This window comes from Sarcophilus harrisii, chromosome 2 (genome assembly GCF_902635505.1).
Source record: "Sarcophilus harrisii chromosome 2, mSarHar1.11, whole genome shotgun sequence".
Taxonomy (NCBI): Eukaryota; Metazoa; Chordata; class Mammalia; order Dasyuromorphia; family Dasyuridae; genus Sarcophilus; species Sarcophilus harrisii.
Genome location: NC_045427.1, coordinates 34,662,337 through 34,681,137, shown reverse-complemented (window position 1 = coordinate 34,681,137; position 18,801 = coordinate 34,662,337). Strand labels below are relative to the sequence as shown.

At 40.5% G+C, this 18,801-nt stretch overlaps 1 protein-coding gene across 1 annotated transcript; it reads left to right on the top strand.

Moving 5' to 3' along the window:
• Positions 1-5,147: 5,147 nt before the first annotated feature.
• LOC111718892 (zinc finger protein 260-like) lies at positions 5,148-18,520 on the top strand. The gene is made up of 5 exons (XM_031949852.1): positions 5,148-5,600; positions 8,677-8,762; positions 13,487-13,613; positions 14,278-14,373; positions 16,348-18,520. The coding sequence occupies exons 2-5, from the start codon at positions 8,745-8,747 to the stop codon at positions 18,111-18,113; spliced, it is 2,007 nt and encodes a 668-aa protein (XP_031805712.1). The 5' UTR covers positions 5,148-5,600; positions 8,677-8,744; the 3' UTR covers positions 18,114-18,520.
• The last annotated feature ends 281 nt before the right edge of the window (positions 18,521-18,801 follow it).

Here is an 18,801-nt window from a genome sequence, read left to right as displayed (position 1 = left end):
AAGTAAAGGTTTAACAGGATTTTAGTGCTTCACCAACCACCCCTCCAATCTGAGGAGAAATGAGGGAGATTAGTCTTGGCAAAGATATTGGAGCGTCTGCCACTTCCTTCTCTAGTTCTTTTTACACATGAGGACACTGAGGGAAAAAGAGTAAAGTGACTTGTCCAGGGTCGCACATTTAGGAAGTATCTGTGACCAGAAGTGAACTCAAGAAAATGAGTCTTCCATATATGAACTGATGCTAAGTAAAATGAGCAGAACCCGGAGATCATTATACACAACAACAAGATGATATGAGGATCAATTCTGATAGACGTGGCTCTCTTCAACAATGAGATGATCCAAACCAGTTGCATTTGTTCAGTGATGATGAAGAGAGCCATCTACACCTAGAGAGAGAATTGTGGGAACTGAGTGTGGATCACAACATAGCATTTCTACTCTTTCTGTTGTTTGCTTGCATTTTTTGCTTTCCTTCTCAGGTTTTTTGAACTTTCTTTCTAGATCAAATTTTTCTTTTGCAGCAAGATAACTGTATAAATATATATATACACATATTCTATTTAACATATATTTTAACATATTTAACATGTATGGATGTGCCAGCCATCTAGGGGACGGGGTAAGAGGGAAGGAGGGGAAAAGTTGAAACAGAAGGTTTTGCAAGGGTCAATGTTGAAAAATTACTCATGCTTATGTTTTGTCAATAAAAAGCTATAATAATAATTTTTAAAAAATAAAAGCAGTACTTTATGACTCCAAAACAAAAAAAGAAAAAGAAAAGAAAATGAGTCTGGAGGCAGCCTTCGTTTCAGTTAAAATCAATAATTACTCCAAATGCAGCCAGGTGATAAAAGTTCAGATCTTTTATTGTCTCCAATATAACCCAGTTAGCTCAGAGGCCTATCTTTCTGCTTGGTTCCAAGAGCTCTTGCAGCTTTGTCCTTTGTCTCTGCTTTCTTCAGCCTCCGGCCAGCACCAAGGTGGAAGATGCAATGAATCTCTCTTGTCTCGGAGAGAGGGCTTGTGGGCTTCCTCCCAGAGTGCTCCTCTCCGACCCCTGGGAATGTTCCCAAGACTTCACACCAGGTACTTTATAGAGTAGGAATGCAGGGGCATTACTAGAATTCTGCCATTATTTGGACTGTTAAGAGTGATAGGTTATAGATAATATTATGGTTGCTATTTTTTTTTTTTTTTTTTTTTTTTTTGCTGAGGTAATTGGGGACTTGCCCAGAGTCACACAGCTATGAAGTGCTAAATGTCTGAGGGCAGATTTGAACTCAGGTCCTCCTGACTTCAGGGTTGGTGCTCCATCCACTGCACCACCTAGCTGCCCCACTAACATTAGGTTTGCTATTGCCAATATTTCTGCCACCAGCCATTCTAAGTGCCTAATGAGTGATGATGATTACACCTGACTCCATCTCTTTCCCAGTCTGCAGACATTCCTTCTGAGCTTTAAAGATTCTGATGGTTATTGTACCTGGGCAGGGATGGGCAAATCTCCCACATACATATACAGACACACTGCCTCAGCTTCAAATGGCATTACAATTACAATAAACTTTGCATTGGAAATAGGTTCCAGCCTGCAAATTCTTTTGAGCCACCTCTTAACACCAATGGGTGACTTCAACCTTCTGGGATCCTTTCGAAACCTCAACAATGGGACAGTGAGAAGACACACCCACAGACACACTCACTTTCTTCCTCTCTGACTGTATCTGTCTCTCTCTCTGTCTCTCCTTTCTCTCTGTCTCTCTCTTTCTTTCTCCCTTTCTCTGTTTGTCTCTTTCTCTCTCTTTGTGCAGAACTAGTATTGCTGAAGAGTGACATGGCACCAAGTTTCTCTTATTGCAGTTTTTCTGACACGGAACAATCATGACAAGATATCATTTTTTATGTGAGTACCCAAGGGGAAAAATAAGTTCTCTAAGTTCAGGGAAGCAATTCCTAGGTGGACATACACATGTGACAAATTCACAAGATCTTGTTCTTAGCCAAAATGGTACATTTATTTAGGAGAAGAAATAGGCAACAGGAGTGATAAATATGAAATAAAATTGGGAGTTCAATAGGGTTACCAAGGAAAGGAGTTTAGAAGAAGCAATTAAAAAAAAATAAGACATGACATATGAATATGCCACTGACTGGCAGATTAAATCCATAAAAGAGTTTGGCGAACTAATCACATTAATTATACTTTGGAGAAAGACGACATTAAAGGGAAAATCCTAGGAGAAGGGAGATAGAGAATACCTCAAAGCAGGCTTAGTTCTGTAGCAAAGATCTTCATTATAAGTACATTTTTTAATAGGAGAAATATAATATTGGGAATTTTTAGGGGAGGAGGGGAAGTAAAAGAGGGAACAGGAATGTGTACTGACATGTGGAGACTACCTAGAAGATACTGAAGAGGTGTGAGGAAGTAGCAACTCCTGAGAAACCCTAGGGTCACCTGTCCTTGGGAGTGCCACAACGAGTGCTGGCTGTCAGTTAGAGTTCCATGATGGGAACTGCTTCAACCCTATCACTCCTCACTTGTGCCTCTACCAGATCTTTCTTTTTTCTGTAAAACTGTGTAATTGTTTCTGGCTCTTTGTTAAAATTCCTTTGGAAATTAACCCTCTGTCAAGCAGCTTATGGAGACTGAGGGTGCAAATTCTTTCACCAAACCTGCAACATGACTTAGGGATCCCAATCTTGTTCAGTGTCTTCTGCCTCAACATAATAAGGGCAGTCAGGGAAAGCTCTTAAAGTTGCTAATCAAGGTAGTCTGGCCACTTTGGGATTACCTTAACTATGGCAACCAGACAGTGAAACTAAATTCTCAGAATTAGAAATGAGTGTTTTATCATTTCCAGAGAAAGGGAGAGAAAAAACTGATTTCACAATTCACATCAGTTTTAATAACTACTTCTACTATTTGCTGACATCTCCCTTTCCATGCCTGCTAGAATTTCCCTGCAGCTTATATAAAAGGGAAGAAAGGACTTGGAAATAAAGAATACACTATGGAAAGGTGTATAAGTAAAAACTCCAAAGACTGCCACTGTCGACAACTTCAACAAAACGGGAGGCAAGATAAACTGGAAGAAATGAAGCTGGAGAGAATAGCTCTTTTTTTTTCTCTTTTTTTTTTTTAAGTGTAAAAGTGTAGGTCTTAGGAAGAAGGAAAGGTTATGAAAAATGAGAGGATTTTCAATTTGCAAGGGATTCAATTCAAAAAATTAAATAAACATTTATGAAATCTCTACTCTGAGGCAGGCATAGTGCAGAGCACTGGGAATATAAAAGAAAAAAAAAAAAAGCCACAACAGTTCTTGCACTCAAGGGAGTTATCTATGCAGGAAGACCATATAGAAAAGGAAGATGAAAAACAGGAAGTAATGTGGCTTATGACTCAGAGTTTGGCAGCAAAAGTTAGAGTTCAGTCGTGTGAAGATTTCAGAATGGTCATTCCTTTAGTCAAAAGGTACATTTATTTAGGGGAATAATTTACAGACAAAATGAAGGGATACAATAAATACCAGGAATGGTAAATATGAAATAGAGAGGGAGAGCATATGAAAGACAAGCTCCTCAGTGGAACTCACTGTTACCACTAGAAAGGGAGCACCCATAAGGTTGGGGCATGTCCCAAGCAGGCAGGCTAAATCTGAAAGGGACTTAGCCCCCTACAAGAGCTAGTTAGCTGTAAGGAGAAGGGGAGATAGGAAGTATAGTAGAATTAGGGGAGAGGCATGTGGCATGGGGGAAAGAGAAGGGGAAAGACACCAGCAGGCAGGATGCTGTGGTGGACTGACCCAAAGGAAGGCAGCAGCCATGGGAGCGCCCCCAAGAAGGTTTTTACAGGGAACATTTCACCTCAGGGCCATGGACTAGGATTCCTGACAGGACATGGCAAGGTGAGACTGCTCTAGACCTCTATAGAGGGTGGCTCTCTGGGGTCTGACATAACTTGGATTTCAGACTGGTCTGCTTCCCCAGAGGGCGAGACCATGGAGTCTCGCTTCTGGGAAATCTAGTCTCGGAGATGGCACGCAGGAGCAAGGGTGACTTCAATTCACCAGAGCTTAAACTGACTTTGATTAAGCACCAGCTACAGGGGTAGAGCTGAGGTCCTTCTCAACTCTACTTTCTCAAGCCTGCCACAGGGATTAACTTTTATCACTTCCTCTGTTAACCACACCCAACATTGAAGACTTCATCACTTAGTACTCCACCATCTAGCCCTCCAATCCTAGGGGAGGTGAGGGAGATACAATGTTTAGTTTTAGCAAAGAAACTGGAGTGTCTGCCATTTCCTTCTACAGCTCATTTTACAGATGAGGAAATTGAGGCAACAGGGGGAAATGACATGTGTGTGTGTGTGGGTAACACTGCTAGAAAGTGTTTGAGACCAGGTTTGAACTCAGGAAAGTAAATCTTCCTGACTTCTGATCAGGCAACTTAAAGAGTAGGAATGTGGGGACGTTACTAGAATTCTCACGTTATAGTATTAAGAAGAGTGGTAGGTACAGGTGATACTGTATTTCTTACCAATAATTCTGTCCCTAGCCATACAATCACTGCCTAATGATTGAGCGCTGATTCCATCTGACTCCACCTTACTCCCGTCCGCAGCCATTCCCCCTGAGGGTTAGAGAGGGTTATCTTATCTGGGCAGTGATGGACAAGTCTCAGACAGACACCGCCTCAGCCTCCGCACGTGTGACAGGAGAAGCTGGGCAGAGGCCCGGCCCCCGAGAGCCGCTCCAGCTCCGGACCCGCCTAGATCACCGCCATAAAGCGCTTGGCAGGTAACAGCGCTGTTCACCTGCGCGCTAGGACCAGGGCTGTCTAGGAGCGGAGCATCCTATGACGTCACTCTGCCCCACGGAGCGCTAGAGCCTGGACAAGGAGATTCTAGAAGCATCAGAAATATCTGCGGATAAATTGGGTATTTATTTTGCAAATGTTTTAAAATCACTTCTCGGTGTGTGGCCTTACCTCTCTCTGCCCGCTCCTTAGGGACAGGGACTATCTGGGTCAGCCTCCTGGCACCTCAACTCTACCCCCGTAGCTGGCGCTTAATCAAAGTCAGTTTGAGCCCGGGTGAATTCAAGTCACCCGTGCGCCAGCGCGCCATCCCCAGGACTACATTTCCCAGAAGCAAGGAGGGAATTCTCGGGTCGGACGGATGGCAACAAGGACCAGGTTACCTCTACGCAGGCTCAGTTGGGGACACGTCTATTTCCATCCTTTCCCGCTTAGCTTCCAGAGCTGGGAGACGGAGGAACAGATCCCAAGAGTCCTGGGTTCTAATTCTGTCATCGAGGTTACCTGGCGGCGTGACCTGAGATAGACCCTTGAGCCTCACTTTTTTCTTCAGTTTAAAAAAGCCTCACTTTTTTGTTCATCCTTAAAAGGGGCGCACTACGTACGTGAGGACTAGCTGCAGCCTGCATTGATTAAGCACCAACTGAGTGCCAGCAAGGAATATGTAGATACCTATAGACAATAAGCACTGATCGAGCGCCTGTGGAAAAAGGCAAACAGAGGCCCCGCCCTCTCGGGTCTGCGCACCGAGGGAGAAGCTGGGGCACCTTATTGAGGTAAGGCAGGGAGAAAAAAGCCGAGGGGGGCGGGGGAGGGGGGTTGGAGTCAGGGGGGTGTGGTTGCAAAGGTCCACTTTGACCCGTTTTTGTGAGCCTGAAAGATAACAGCCAACCCTCTGCAAAGACCTTAAAAGGTGGGTGTCCAGATTTAGGGTCCAGGTGTGTACATTACTGGGAGTGAGATAAAGGGGAGGGTGAGAGGAGGGCGGGATCCCTGGGTGGGGGAGGGTAAGGAAAAGCCAGGCAAGTGAAAGACACCAGGAGCGGAGTTAGCCGGGACAGGCAAGGGGAGACTTCCGGCTACATTGTAACAAGGAGCCGCGGGAGAGTTTATTAGAAAACCACAAGGGAGGCCTTGAAACCGACTGATTCCCGCAGGAGAGAAATGCACATCACGTGTCAGCGCCGCTGGTGGTGTTTCAGATGCGTGTGTGTGTCCGGGCAAATGCGGGAGTGTGTGACGTGTGTGTGTGTGAGATGAGGTGGGAGAATGTGGCAGTTCCTGGGAAGCTCTAGGGCTGACCCGTCTCGCAGTGTCACACACGGTGCTGGCTGGGGGAGAACCACCTGTTGGTCTGTAAGCCCAGTGGCTTTAATTCGGTGCTGGGAGCTACCCCACCCCTACCACTCCTCAGTTGCACCTCTAAGCCATAAAATGAGCGTATCCGTGACTTCTTTCCTATACAATTACCTGGCTCTCTGCTAAATTCCCTTGGAACTTTAGCCAGCTTCAGTTGGCGTTTTAAGTATAATAAGCCTTTGCTCCTTTGCTTGAAGACGAACAGAGTTTACGAATTCTTTCCCCGTACCCGGGATTGGGTTTGGGGACCCTGATATTGTTGGGGTATCTTCTGCCTGAACATGTGGGTGTAGATGTTTGTGTGTGGGTGCTTGTAGGTGTATAAAAGTATATGGGGGGGTACGGATAAGTTGTCTATCTGTGTGTGGATATACATTTTTGTATATAGATGTATGTATGTGTTGGGTATGGATGGGTTATATATGTATGTATACATGTAGGTGTATGTAAATGTGTATATAGATCTAGATATGTGGGGAACGGTACAAATGGCTATATGTGTTTATGTATTCATGTAGGTGTAGCTAAGTGTAGATAGATAGTTGTGTGTGCTTTTGTGTATGAATATGTGAACATCAATCAATGTATCCGCTTAATTGTAGCTGCTTAGGGGAAGTAAATAGGATGAAAGGAGAAAAAAGAATAAAGCAAAAAGTGTATTGTAGGGAAGAAAAGCAAAGAAAACATGGACATTCATGAATATGTCTTGTTGTCATATATGCTTTCTTGAAATGGAAATTTATTGTAACATATTTTGAATCGTCTCTCATGTTCTGTGCACATGACAATTTTTTTTTCTATTTTCTGTCTTTTCCCATTTCTTTTCTTTTTTATATTGTATTAAGTTTTAAATATTTTTTTTGGAAAAATGTTTTGTAAAGCATTCAACATAGTTATCTCATTTAATTCTCACAACAGCCCATTTTTCAGATGAGTTAAGAAGCAAGGAAATAAATACACATTGAGTGCCTTTTATTCGTTAGGCATTGTTTCAAGTATTTCTTAGAATATTATCTCATTTAATCTTCATAACAACCCTGAGAAGTAGAAGCCACTGTTATGTCCATTTTTCAGATAAACTGAAGGGAAATAAGTAGGAGCTATGATTATCTTCAAGTTATAATTGGAGAAACTGAGGCATACTGGTGGAGAGACTTGTCCAGGACCATACAACCAGTTAATTCTTTGTGCATTATGATGCTGAACAAAAAAGGAGTTAGCCAGGTAATGATCCTTTCTAAACTTAGATACAGCTGGTCTTCAGTGCTCTGTATCAAGGAGCCTTGCCAGTCTGGCAGGAGTCAGCTGTGATGTTGTATCCATCTACAAGGATGAAAGAGAACTTTTGTCCTTGGAAAGGATACAAATGGATAATGGAAAAATCCAATTCACTTGGAGAGGCTTCTGGGGATAATCACTAGCTGTCCTTCAAGGCCTGTTCTGGCCAAGTTCAGAATCAGATCAGGAACAGGTCTTGAAGTTTTGATGAAAAGAATTCTGAGGTTTTGTCCCAGGTCACAGAGAAATGATGCTCTGCGCCTGGAGAGAAATTAATCTCCCCAACCAATGAAATGATGCCAAGTTTGAAAAAATGTATAGATGTGTAGGTACTACATCCCTACTGATCTCTTACTATCTGAGAATACTTTGCGATCTGGAGAGGAGCTTTGTTGTGGAGTTGTGTCACTTGTATCAAGCTCATTCTCAGTCTTTCTTAACAAAGGTGCTGGAGTCCTTTCCAGCTCATTTTATAGAAGAGGAAGCTGAGGCAAAAAGGATTGAGTGACTTGCTCAAGGTCATCTAGCTATTAATTATCTGGGGCTGAATTTAAACTCATATCTTCTTGCCTCCAGCCTAGTTGTGTTTTTACTTTGCTACCTACCTGCCTGGGAAAGGAATATAGACTTCTTCAAGTCCAACCCTCTCATTTTATAGGTCTGGAAAGTTAATGTGACTTGGCCAGGCTCACAGGGATGGTAAATGCCAGATCCTACTAAGATAGGATTTGGAGCCAGTTCTTCCAAAAGTTTTACTTTTCTCTTTCTTTACTTTTCTTTTTCTTGTACTTTTCTTTCTCTTTTCTCATTGTTTAATTACTCTTCTCTTTGTATTTCTCAGTTGTATTTGTCTGTTATGTGTGAGTATATATAACTACATATCTCAGTATAACTAGAATATTTATTTACTGACCGCTTCCTTAATCAGTTCTTTTAGACACCAAAGGATTTGTATTTAGTATTTATTATTGCTGTGTTGTCTTCAATTATGATAATTCTATTTTATGCAGTACTTGAAAAAGTGGGCATTTGTGTGTCCTGGTGTCAGACTTGAATGTGAGGTTTCTGAAGGTGATGTGGGATGTCCCTACACCTTTTGGTAGAATCTGCACAAAGTCTGAATTCTTGCTCTGCTGGTAATGACTATTGGTACTAGTAGCAGGTCAGCCCTGGGAAGCAAAAGTGTATTCTAAGGTAACTCTGTCATCTTTCTAGGGAGACAAGACTTGCATAAGGTCAGAATCTCAAAGAAAACACTGAAGAAGGAATGATTTTGGAGGACCATGGCCTTAAAGAAAAAGGTAAGAATATAGACATATATAGGGAAAGAAGAATAAACATTGCCCGGCCTAACTTGTCTCTTGAGTATCTCTCTTGCATCACAGTCCACCTGCTGGACGCATCCCAAGTGAAACATGTCCAAAAGAAAGCTCACCTTCCCCCACAACCCCCTACCTGGCATTCCTCCAGACTTCCTGTTTCTTTGCAGAGTGCATCATTCTTCTAGTTACTTTATTCTCAATCTTGGAATCATCGCCACCTCCTTCGGCACATTGTCCATTCTTTCTCCAAGTCTTCTGCCTTCATGATATTTCTTTTTTAAATTTTTTAAAATTTCATCTTGTTTTTCCTCACTTAGGTGTTAAAACAATCTTTTACAGTCGTTGGTTTTTCAATTTTGAGTTTCACATTTTATACCTCCCTCCCTGCCTTCCTCCCTCAAGATAATACTAAGCAATCTGAGATAGAGATATATCTATACATACAAACACAGACATATTATACATGTTCTGTCATGTAAAGCATTATGCTATTCATTTTGTGGAAGAAAACTCATACAAGGAAAGAAAGAAGAGGTCAGAAAAAAAGTGAAAGATAGTATTTTGGGTCTGTATTCATATATCATTCTTTCTATGGCATTGGATAGCATTTTTCATCAACATCATCTTGCTAAGAATAGGTAAGTAATTCACCATCGAACATTATACTGTCCTGCTGTTACTGTGTGCAATCTTCAGGTTCTGCTCACTTCACTTTTCACAATTCATGTGAGTTTTCCAGGTTTCTCCATGACAGTCATGTACCGTAACATGTTCAACCATTCCCCAATTGATGGGCATCCTCTCAGTTGCTAATTTATTTTCCAGAATGGCTAGAACAATTTGCAGCTTTTCCAGTAGTATATTAGTATGTCTGACTTCCCCTAGACCCTTTAATACTGACTTTTTTTTTAACATTGGTAGTTTAAAATCATCTTTTGCCAATTTGTTGGATAGCAAGCAAAACTTAAATGGTGTTTTTATTTGAATTTCTATCATTAGCACTGTGGAACATTTTTTTCATTTGTCTGGTAATCATCAGTGTTTTCCCATATGAAAACTGTTAATCATGAGTACTCAGGAACTAAGTTTTGCATGACTACACTTGTGTAATCTATATCAAATTGCCTTCTCAGTGAGGAGGGAGGGAAGGAGGAAATTTGGAATTAAAAAAGTTTAATGAATATTTAAAATTGCCTTTATTTGGAAAAAAATTTTAAAATTTTCATCTTTTATCATCACTTAAATGTTGTAGACTGCTCCTTGGTCTGATATATTTCTTCCCATCCCTATATATCTCAGATAGCAAGCTTTTATTAGCAATATTTGGTGCATTGAGGTCTGCCCCTATTCATTACCTTCAAAAATAATTATATAACTAACAAAAACAGTAAGAACCCATTAAGAAAAGTCTTTGGTAATAGGCTATATACTTAATTGTTTTTACAAAATCTAAAAAAGGGTAGGGTTGGAAAAGTCCCTCTTTAATATAATCAAAAGTGCTTATCTAAAGACATGACCTTATTTTAATCTGTACTGGCAAAATACCAGAAAACTTTCCCTATAAATATGAGAATAAAGCAAGGATATTCTGCTCTCCAGACCACTGTTTGACACAATTTTCTAAATGCTAAGTATAGGAATAAGGGAAGAAAGAAAAGGTACAAATAGATTGGCAAAGAAGAAAAACAGTATTTCTACTTGTAGACAATGTGCAAATTTCTGTAGAAAACCCCAGAGAATCAGCATGGAAAATTAAGTCATTCATAACTTCTGTCAAATAACAGGATATGAAATAAATTCAGAAAAATCACCGCTACTTCTTTACAGATTTAGAAAAACAGTAGCAGGATCCAGGTCTGAAAAGAGAAAGTTCATTCAAAATAATTATTAGATGCCTAAAGCCTTTGGGAATTCGCCTGTGAAGATCTTGAAGACACCCCATGACATCCCTGTGACAGAGCCGAGTTACATGTATGGGACTGTGGGTGACCGGACCACTAGGAGTTGGACTGCTCTGCCACGGGTCAGACACAAGTCATCCCAAGGACCCTTTGCAGGGGGCTTTTCCCCCTGAGCACATCTCGTGTTTCTTCTGAGCGAATCCAGCTCTTCTTCCCTGGTGGAGCCTGGCGCCTTCTGCAAGGGCACGCCGTGCTGGGCAGTCCTGGGCCAGTGTCTCCCTTGTCAATCACTCATTCTGAAGCTGGAGCTGGTTTGGAATCTCAGCTGGTGAAAGGTCCCTTCCACGGCGGGAGGCCGCATAGCGCTGATCGGCCCGGGCTCCGGGCCGCGTAGGTGGTTGTAATCACTCATGTGTAATGGTGAAATACTAACGATGAGGCCCACGCAGGGAGGGGCCCCGCTGTGTGTACTTTAGAACCCCCACCGCACGGCCTCTGCCAGAGGAAAGGCACCTGCCTGAGGCCGCACGTGGGGGTGACCGAGGCCTGGGCTGGGGCAATGCGCTCTGGAGGCCTCAGATTTCCCCGGGAGGGACCAGCCGGCTCTGGGGATGGAGGGCGGAGGTTGGCGAGCGTCCAGCTAAGGGCCCAGGCTTAAACGGAGTGGAGACGGAGGGGGCTTCGGGGACCCTCTGGTTTTGATGGGAATGTGCCCCTTGGGTCATTGGAGGGGAGGTGCCCGTTCTCTGCATTCAGTGTTTTATACCTTTATAAGCATATGCTCCATTTAATATGATCTTGTCTTATCTGAGCATCCTCTTAATTTATTTCTGATTCCATCTGTTGTCCACATTCTTTAATTCTTTTTTCAATAATTCATTTCCAAACTTATTCTAGCCTTATTACACAATTATAACTTATTTTCACAAACCAATTGATGTCATTACTGTGTTTCCAATTTCCCTACATAATTGATTTAAACTGCAGTGACACCATCGAATTTCTCTTGCCTTCATTTGCTTTCTGATTTCAAAAGAAGTTTTCTTTTTCTGGGAACACAAAGGGATTTACTGCCAATCAGAATCCCACTTAGGGATTGCTTGGTGCCCACAGGTTAGTTGTTTAAAAGCAGTAAACAACAGAAATTTGTTTTGTTCTTTTATTATATTTTTTTTTTAACCAAGGGGAAGTTCTTGTAGCTAGCTGGCTGAAAATGGGGACCCTACCAATTCCACTGCTGAATCTTCCTGGTCTTAACAAAATGAAAGTAAGAAAAAGAAAGGAAAAAAAAAACCTTGTTCTATTTTTGAAAAGTTAAAAGCAGTGGCACTCTATTAAAGTGTCCATGGTCCCCTGTAATGAAGAGAATCTCATCTTTTCCTCGTGGTCAGAAATCCTTCTTCTTCCAGGGCCCTATTTTTATAAAGATGTTCAGTTATTTCAGAACCTCTATGTCAAACATAGAATATTTGCATTGGTTGACATGTGATGCACAAGCTAAAGTAAGCCATGTGTCCACAGGGTCACAAGTTCAGGGAAGAAAAGAGTATCTCCATATAAGATGGACAGTCTTCTTAATTTGGGTAGGAGGAAATGGTCAATAAGCTATCCCAGTCAGTGATCTAAGGGTTATAAGAGGGTCATCTGCTGCTATTGGACAAGTGATTGACTCAAATTTGTAAGAATACAAGCCATTTCCCAATGGAAAAATGGTCAATGGACATGAGCAGACAATTCTCAGATAAAGAAATTAAAGCCATTTCTAGTCATAAAAAAATCCTCTAAATCATTATTGATTAGAGAAATGCAAATTAAAAGAATTCTCAGGCACCATTTCACTTCTCAGATTGGCAAAGATGAAAGGAAATTAATCGTTGGTGGAGTTGTGAACTGATCAAACCATTTTAGAGAGCAAGTTGTAACTTTGCCAAAAGTCTATAAAATTGAACATGCCCTTTGATTCAGCAGTGTCTTTACTGGATCTGTATCCCAAAGAAATCGTAATAAATGGAAAATAAACGGCATGTGCAAAAATGTTTGTAGCAGCCTTTTTTTGTACTGGCAAACAACTAGAAAATGAATGAATAAGTTGTACTATAAGTGTAGTGGAATATTATTGTTCTATATGAAATGATGACCAAGTTGATTTCAGAAAAACCTGGAAAGACTTACATAAAGTGATGCTATGTGAAATGATCAGAAGCAAGAGAGCATTGTAGACAGCAACAAGATTATGTGATCATCAACTGTGATGGACTTGGCTCTTTCCAGCAGTGAGGTTATTCAAGGCAATTCTAGTAGACTTTTGATGAAGGGAACCATCCATATCTAGAGAGAGAAGACTTTGGAGATTGAGTGTGGATCAAAGCATTGTATTTTCACCATTTTTGTGAGTGGTGGTTTGCTTGTTCCTGTTTTTTTCTTTCTCGTTTTTTCCTCTCTTGTGATCTGATTTTTCTTAAACAGCATGATAAAGGTATAAACATATTTAGAAGAATTTCACATGTTTAGTCTATATTGGATTACCTGCTATCCAGAAGAGGGGGTGGGAGGAGGGAGGAATAAAATTTGGAACAAACTGTTTTTCATTGTTGAATGCTGAAAAATTTCTTTGATGCATTTTGTAAAATGAAAAGCTATTATTATATAAGAAGGGAAAAAAAGGGAAATTAAAAAAATAACTTCACTTTTTGGCTGTATTTTGAGATCCAAATGTCTTTCTCCCTTCCTCCCCACTCTGCATTAGTAGATGGGTTCTGAATTCTCTCTCATTTCGCAAGTCAAGATTCTGTTGTGTTTTAGAAATTACTGACATTCCAAGATGTTGCTGTGGAATTCACCCAGGAGGAGTGGAGCTATTTGGATCCTGGCCAGAAAAACATGTACAGGGACGTGATGCTGGAGAACTATGAGAACTTTGTCTCTCTTGGTAAGGTAGCTTGTTCTCAATTATTCAGTCAGGTTTGAATCTAAGATGTGAAAGAAAGGTTTGCAAGAGTTGAAGGGGAAAAGCAGGGAATGGCAGAAATGGGGGAGCATCCCATGGTGACCTGCAGAGATGGCAGGGAGAGCATCACGTGTGAGTCACTGCAAGGTCAGAGAATTCCATCTGTCCATGGCTGTGGGGGGCTGAGGAGCTTGGCTGAATTTGAGTTTCCTGGACAGGGAGGGAGAGTTACATAAATACCTTTCACATCAAGAATACCCTCAGACCTTTGGGCAGTTTTTGAGCAGTTGTTGCTCTTCCCAGACAAAAAGTCTTTCTTTGTCCAGGCTGGAAATCAGCAGCTTCATTCTGCAGCCCTGCAGGCTCTCCTTTCACACTCTCTGCTCAGCCAGGCTTCAGGTTCTCCATAGAGCCCCAGGGCAGAGAAGGAAAGACTTCTCCCAGCAGATGTTTCCCCATCTGTCCTGTGTCTGCACCAAAGGCTCTGTCCCCTCCCTCACGTTTGCTGAGGGAAACTTCCTTCAGGGGTCATTGATGCTTCTGCACTGGCATTTCTAGACATGTTCCTTTTCTGTAGAGAGAGACCAGGACTGAGTTCCAAAGTGTCTCTGTTCTCAGCACTTCCCACTTATTTCTCCTTGAGCAGGGCTTCCAGTAACTAAACTAAACATGATTTCTCGGCTGGAGAGACATGGAGCCCCCTGGCTATCACGGGAAGAAGACTCCAGATGCATTTCTGAGGGTGAGTAATAACCAGGCAGGCAGGGGATGCAGTCCCCTGAGAACCAGCCCTGGACTGAAGGAGTCTCAGGGTTCTGAGTTCCAGTCTGACTCAGACACTTCTCAGCAGTGAGACCCTGGAGAGATTGCTTTACCCTCTGGGTCTTCTCTCTGACATGATGTGGAGAAGGAAATGGCAGACTCCTCTGAGATATGAATCTCTGCCAAGAAATCCCTCAGAGGGGCTTACAAAGGGTCAGATGCAGCTGAAATCCCCTGGCCCAGAAATCTAGGCGGAAACTCACTGCCAGCAGGAGCTTGGCTGGGTCATTAGAGTGAGTTACCTTGGAAATGTTGGGCCTGGAGCTCTCTTTCTTTCTTTCTTTTTTTTTTTTTTTTAATTTTTTTTATTTATTTATTTTAAATAGCCTTTTATTTACAGGATATATGAATGGGTAACTTCACAGCATTAACAATTGCCAAACCTCTTGTTCCAATTTTTCACCTCTGACCCCACCCCCACCCCCTCCCCTAGATGACAGGATGACCAGTAGATGTTAAATATATTAAAATATAAATTAGATACACAATAAGTATACCTGACCAAAACGTTATTTTGCTGTACAAAAAGAATCAGACTCTGAAATATTGTACAATTAGCTTGTGAAGGAAATCAAAAATGCAGGTGTGCATAAATATAGGGATTGGGAATTCAATGTAATGGTTTTTAGTCATCTCCCAGAGTTCTTTTTCTGGGCATAGCTGGTTCAGTTCATTACTGCTGGAGCTCTCTTTCAACGTCCATAGGCCTGAAGAGAAGAGCTGTGGTTGTCCATCCTGCACTCCTCCTGTAAGCTCACCTTTCATGTCAAGAAATGGTTTTCTACTAAATCTGCCCTTGTATTTCTCTCTTGTCTCAGAAAAAGCTGTAATTTTTGTAAGAAATTTGTAAGAAAATTGTAAGAAAATTGTCTTTAAGTCATTACTTACTTTAATAATAACTAGAACTGATATACTGGGAACAGATTTAGGAGTGTTTACCAGTGTTTGGGATGTATGGTGTTTGTATCATTCCCATTAAGGCCTGGAGAAAGGCATAAGATCTTAACTTGCCCATGGTGACCTACCTCATAAGTGTCACAACTGGCACTCACACTTTGACTTTCTGTCTCAACAAATTGAGGGATTTTCCTAGTACAAGGAAAGATAGGGCATAAAAGCAGGTTCTAAGCATCTGACATCTTACCAAATGTAAAGAGCTTCCTAGTTAGCAGACCTGGGTTCAGAGCCTGCCTCTAACACTAAGTAAGTGTGACATTGGAGAATTCACTTTACCCCTCAGTGCTCCTTTTCTAGTGAGACCTTGAATCCTGTCCATCACTTTGTGACCTTGTTTGGGGTTTTCTTGGTGGAGATTCTGAAATGGTCTACCATTTCCTTCTCCAGCTCATGTGACAGATGGAGAAACTGAGGTCAGCAGGATTAAGTACCTTGTGCAGAGACCCTCAGCTAGAAAGTGTCTGAGGCCAAATTAAACTCAGGAAGAGGAGTCTTCTTGACTGGAGGTTCAGTGCTCTATATGGTGTGGTGGTGACTACTCCCTGTTCAGTGTTTTAGGCAGCTTTCAAGGTATAATTTTCATAGAAAGTGAAAACCTGTTTTGGTCAAGGGATTTTCTTCATAAAATCAGAGTTTCAATCACTGTCTCTTCTTCAGTGTTACCAGAGATCAACTTGAAATGTAATACTCTGGTTTTAGAATTGTTGTTTTTCTCTCTGAAAATTTAAATGTTTTTGAAATTTTGGGCAGTTGTATTACTTTCCCCTCGCCCATTTTTGGTTTCAGCTTCCTCTTGATCATGTTTCTTCTACCTTGTCCATGTCACCAAGAAGGGTGTCTACCCTTCTTCCTAATGGAGATGACTGAATCTAGAGTGTAAAGTAATTTTCTTCTCCCACACACAGTGGATACTGACACTTTTTTGTGTTACTTTCAGATTCCTCTGTTGAAAAAAGAGAATGTGAAAACAAGGAGTCAACTCCAAAACAATATATTACTACTAATGAGACATCCATAGAGAGACTCATAAAGGATGATCTCTGCAATTCTAAATTGGGTGAAGCTTGGAATTATGGTACTGGATTAGAAAGGCAGATAAACAACCCAGAAAGACAGTCCATGAAACTAATCGTTAAGCACTGCAAAACTTCATGTAACAGAATTTCCATGGTGAAGAACCTTTGTAAGTTTAATAAATCTAGGAACTTTTACATTCATCACTCAAAACTTAATCATTCCCATAGAGTGTGTTCTCAAGGAGAACCTCATCGAATTAATGAATGTGGTGAAATCTTCCACATCAATTCATGTCTTAATGTACATGGAGGAATTCATACTGGAGTGAAATCTCATAAATTTGGTGAATGTGGTAAGGCTTCCAGCTACAATTCAGACCTTGCTATTCATCAGAAAAATGTTGAAGAAAAGCCTATAAGACAGTGTAATACAAGTAGGAAAACTTTTAGTCAGAAGAAATACGTTTCTCAACAAAAGGAATTACCTACTAAAGAGAAACTCTATAAATGTAATGAATGTGGGAAAACCTTCAGATTTAAAGGATCCTATTATAGACATAAAAAAATCCATTCTGCAGTGAAACCCTATAAATGTAAAGAATGTGTAAAAGCCTTCACGTGTAAGCAACACCTTCGTAGACATGAAATTATGCATACTGGAGAGAAACCCTATAAATGTAAAGAATGTGGAAAAGCCTTCAGTGAAAAGGGATTCCTTAATAGACATGAGAAAATCCATACTGGAGAGAAACCTTATAAATGTAAAGAATGTGGAAAAGCCTTCAGCGACAAGGGATCCCTTAATAGACATGAGAAAATTCATACTGGAGAGAAACCACATAAATGTAATGAATGTGGAAAAGCCTTCAGGGACAAGGAAGACCTTAATAGACATGAGAAAATTCATACTGGAGAGAAACCCTATAAATGTATTCAATGTGGAAAAACCTTCACATGTAAGAGAAATCTAGATGTGCATGAGACAATTCATTCTGGAGAGAAGCCTTATAAGTGTAATGAATGTGGAAAAGCCTTCAGATATAAGGGAAACTTTTATTCACATAAGAGAATTCATACTGGAGTGAAGCCCTATAAATGTAATGAATGTGGAAAAGCCTTCTGGAAGAAGGGAGGGCTTAATTCACATAAGATAATGCATACTGGAGTGAAACCCTATAAATGTATTCTATGTGAGAAAGCCTTCAGCTGTAAGAGACGCCTTGTTCTACATGAGGCAATTCATACTGGGCAGAAGCCCTATAAATGTAATGAATGTGAAAAATCCTTCATCCGGAATGATCACCTTAAAAGGCATGAGAGAGTTCATACTGCAGAGAAACCATATAAATGTAATAAATGTGGAAAATCCTTTAGGTGTAAAGAAGGGATTTATGGACATGAAAAAATTCATACTGGGCAGAAGCCATATAAATGTAATGAATGTGGAAAAGTCTTCAGGCAGAAGGGAGCCCTTAATTCACATAAAAGAATTCATACTGGAGAGAAACCCTATAAATGTAATGAATGTGAAAAAGCCTTCAGGGAGAAAGGAATACTTAATAGACATAAGAAGATTCATACTGGAGAGAAATCTTATAAATGTAATGAATGTGGAAAAGCCTTCTATCATAAGGGACATTTGAATAGACATAAGAAAATTCATAAAGAAATGAAACCACAAATGTAATGAACGTGAAAAAGTCTTCAAATGTATGGGAAATGTTAACTTACATAAGAGAATTGATATTGAAGAGAAACTAAAAATTAAGGATGTGGAAAAACTTTTTAAGTGGTAGAGAAATGTTAAAAGACATAAATTCATACTGGAGGGAAATCCTTTGAATGTACTCATGTTGAAGCAGACTGTAATCAAGAGCCGAATTTTGAATGTTATGAAATTGAGCAAACTTTCTATACGTCTCAAACTTAAGAAACATCAGATAATCCATACTGCAGAAAAATCTAAATGTAAAGAATATGAGAAAGGAGAATCCTACGATATGTTGTTTGCAAGAAACACATTTGACACAGAAACACACATAAAGATTAAAGGTAAAAGGCTTGAACAGAATTTATTTTTGTTCATCTGAAATTTTAAAAAAGCAGGGGCAGCAAGTCTGATCTCAGATAATACAAAAATAAAAATAGATCTTATTAAAAGAGATAAGGAAGGAAAGTACTTTTTTTAAAGATTACCATAAAAATTAAGGTAGTAAAAATGCTAAATATTTCTTATTCCATGATTTGTGCCGTCTCCCTAAATCACTTCCTCATTCCTTTGGATTTATTCTAGTACTTACTTCTTTTGAATGTTTCATATCCCCCCTAATAGAATATGAACTCATTGAGGGCAGGACATGTCTCACTTTCATATT

Excerpts from the sequence above, each read along its gene's own strand:
- LOC111718892 (XM_031949852.1), top strand. Across the intron at positions 13,614-14,277 it reads TGAGAACTTTGTCTCTCTTG|GGCTTCCAGTAACTAAACTA; the intron begins GTAAGGTAGCTT and ends CTCCTTGAGCAG. Across the intron at positions 14,374-16,347 it reads CTCCAGATGCATTTCTGAGG|ATTCCTCTGTTGAAAAAAGA; the intron begins GTGAGTAATAAC and ends TGTTACTTTCAG.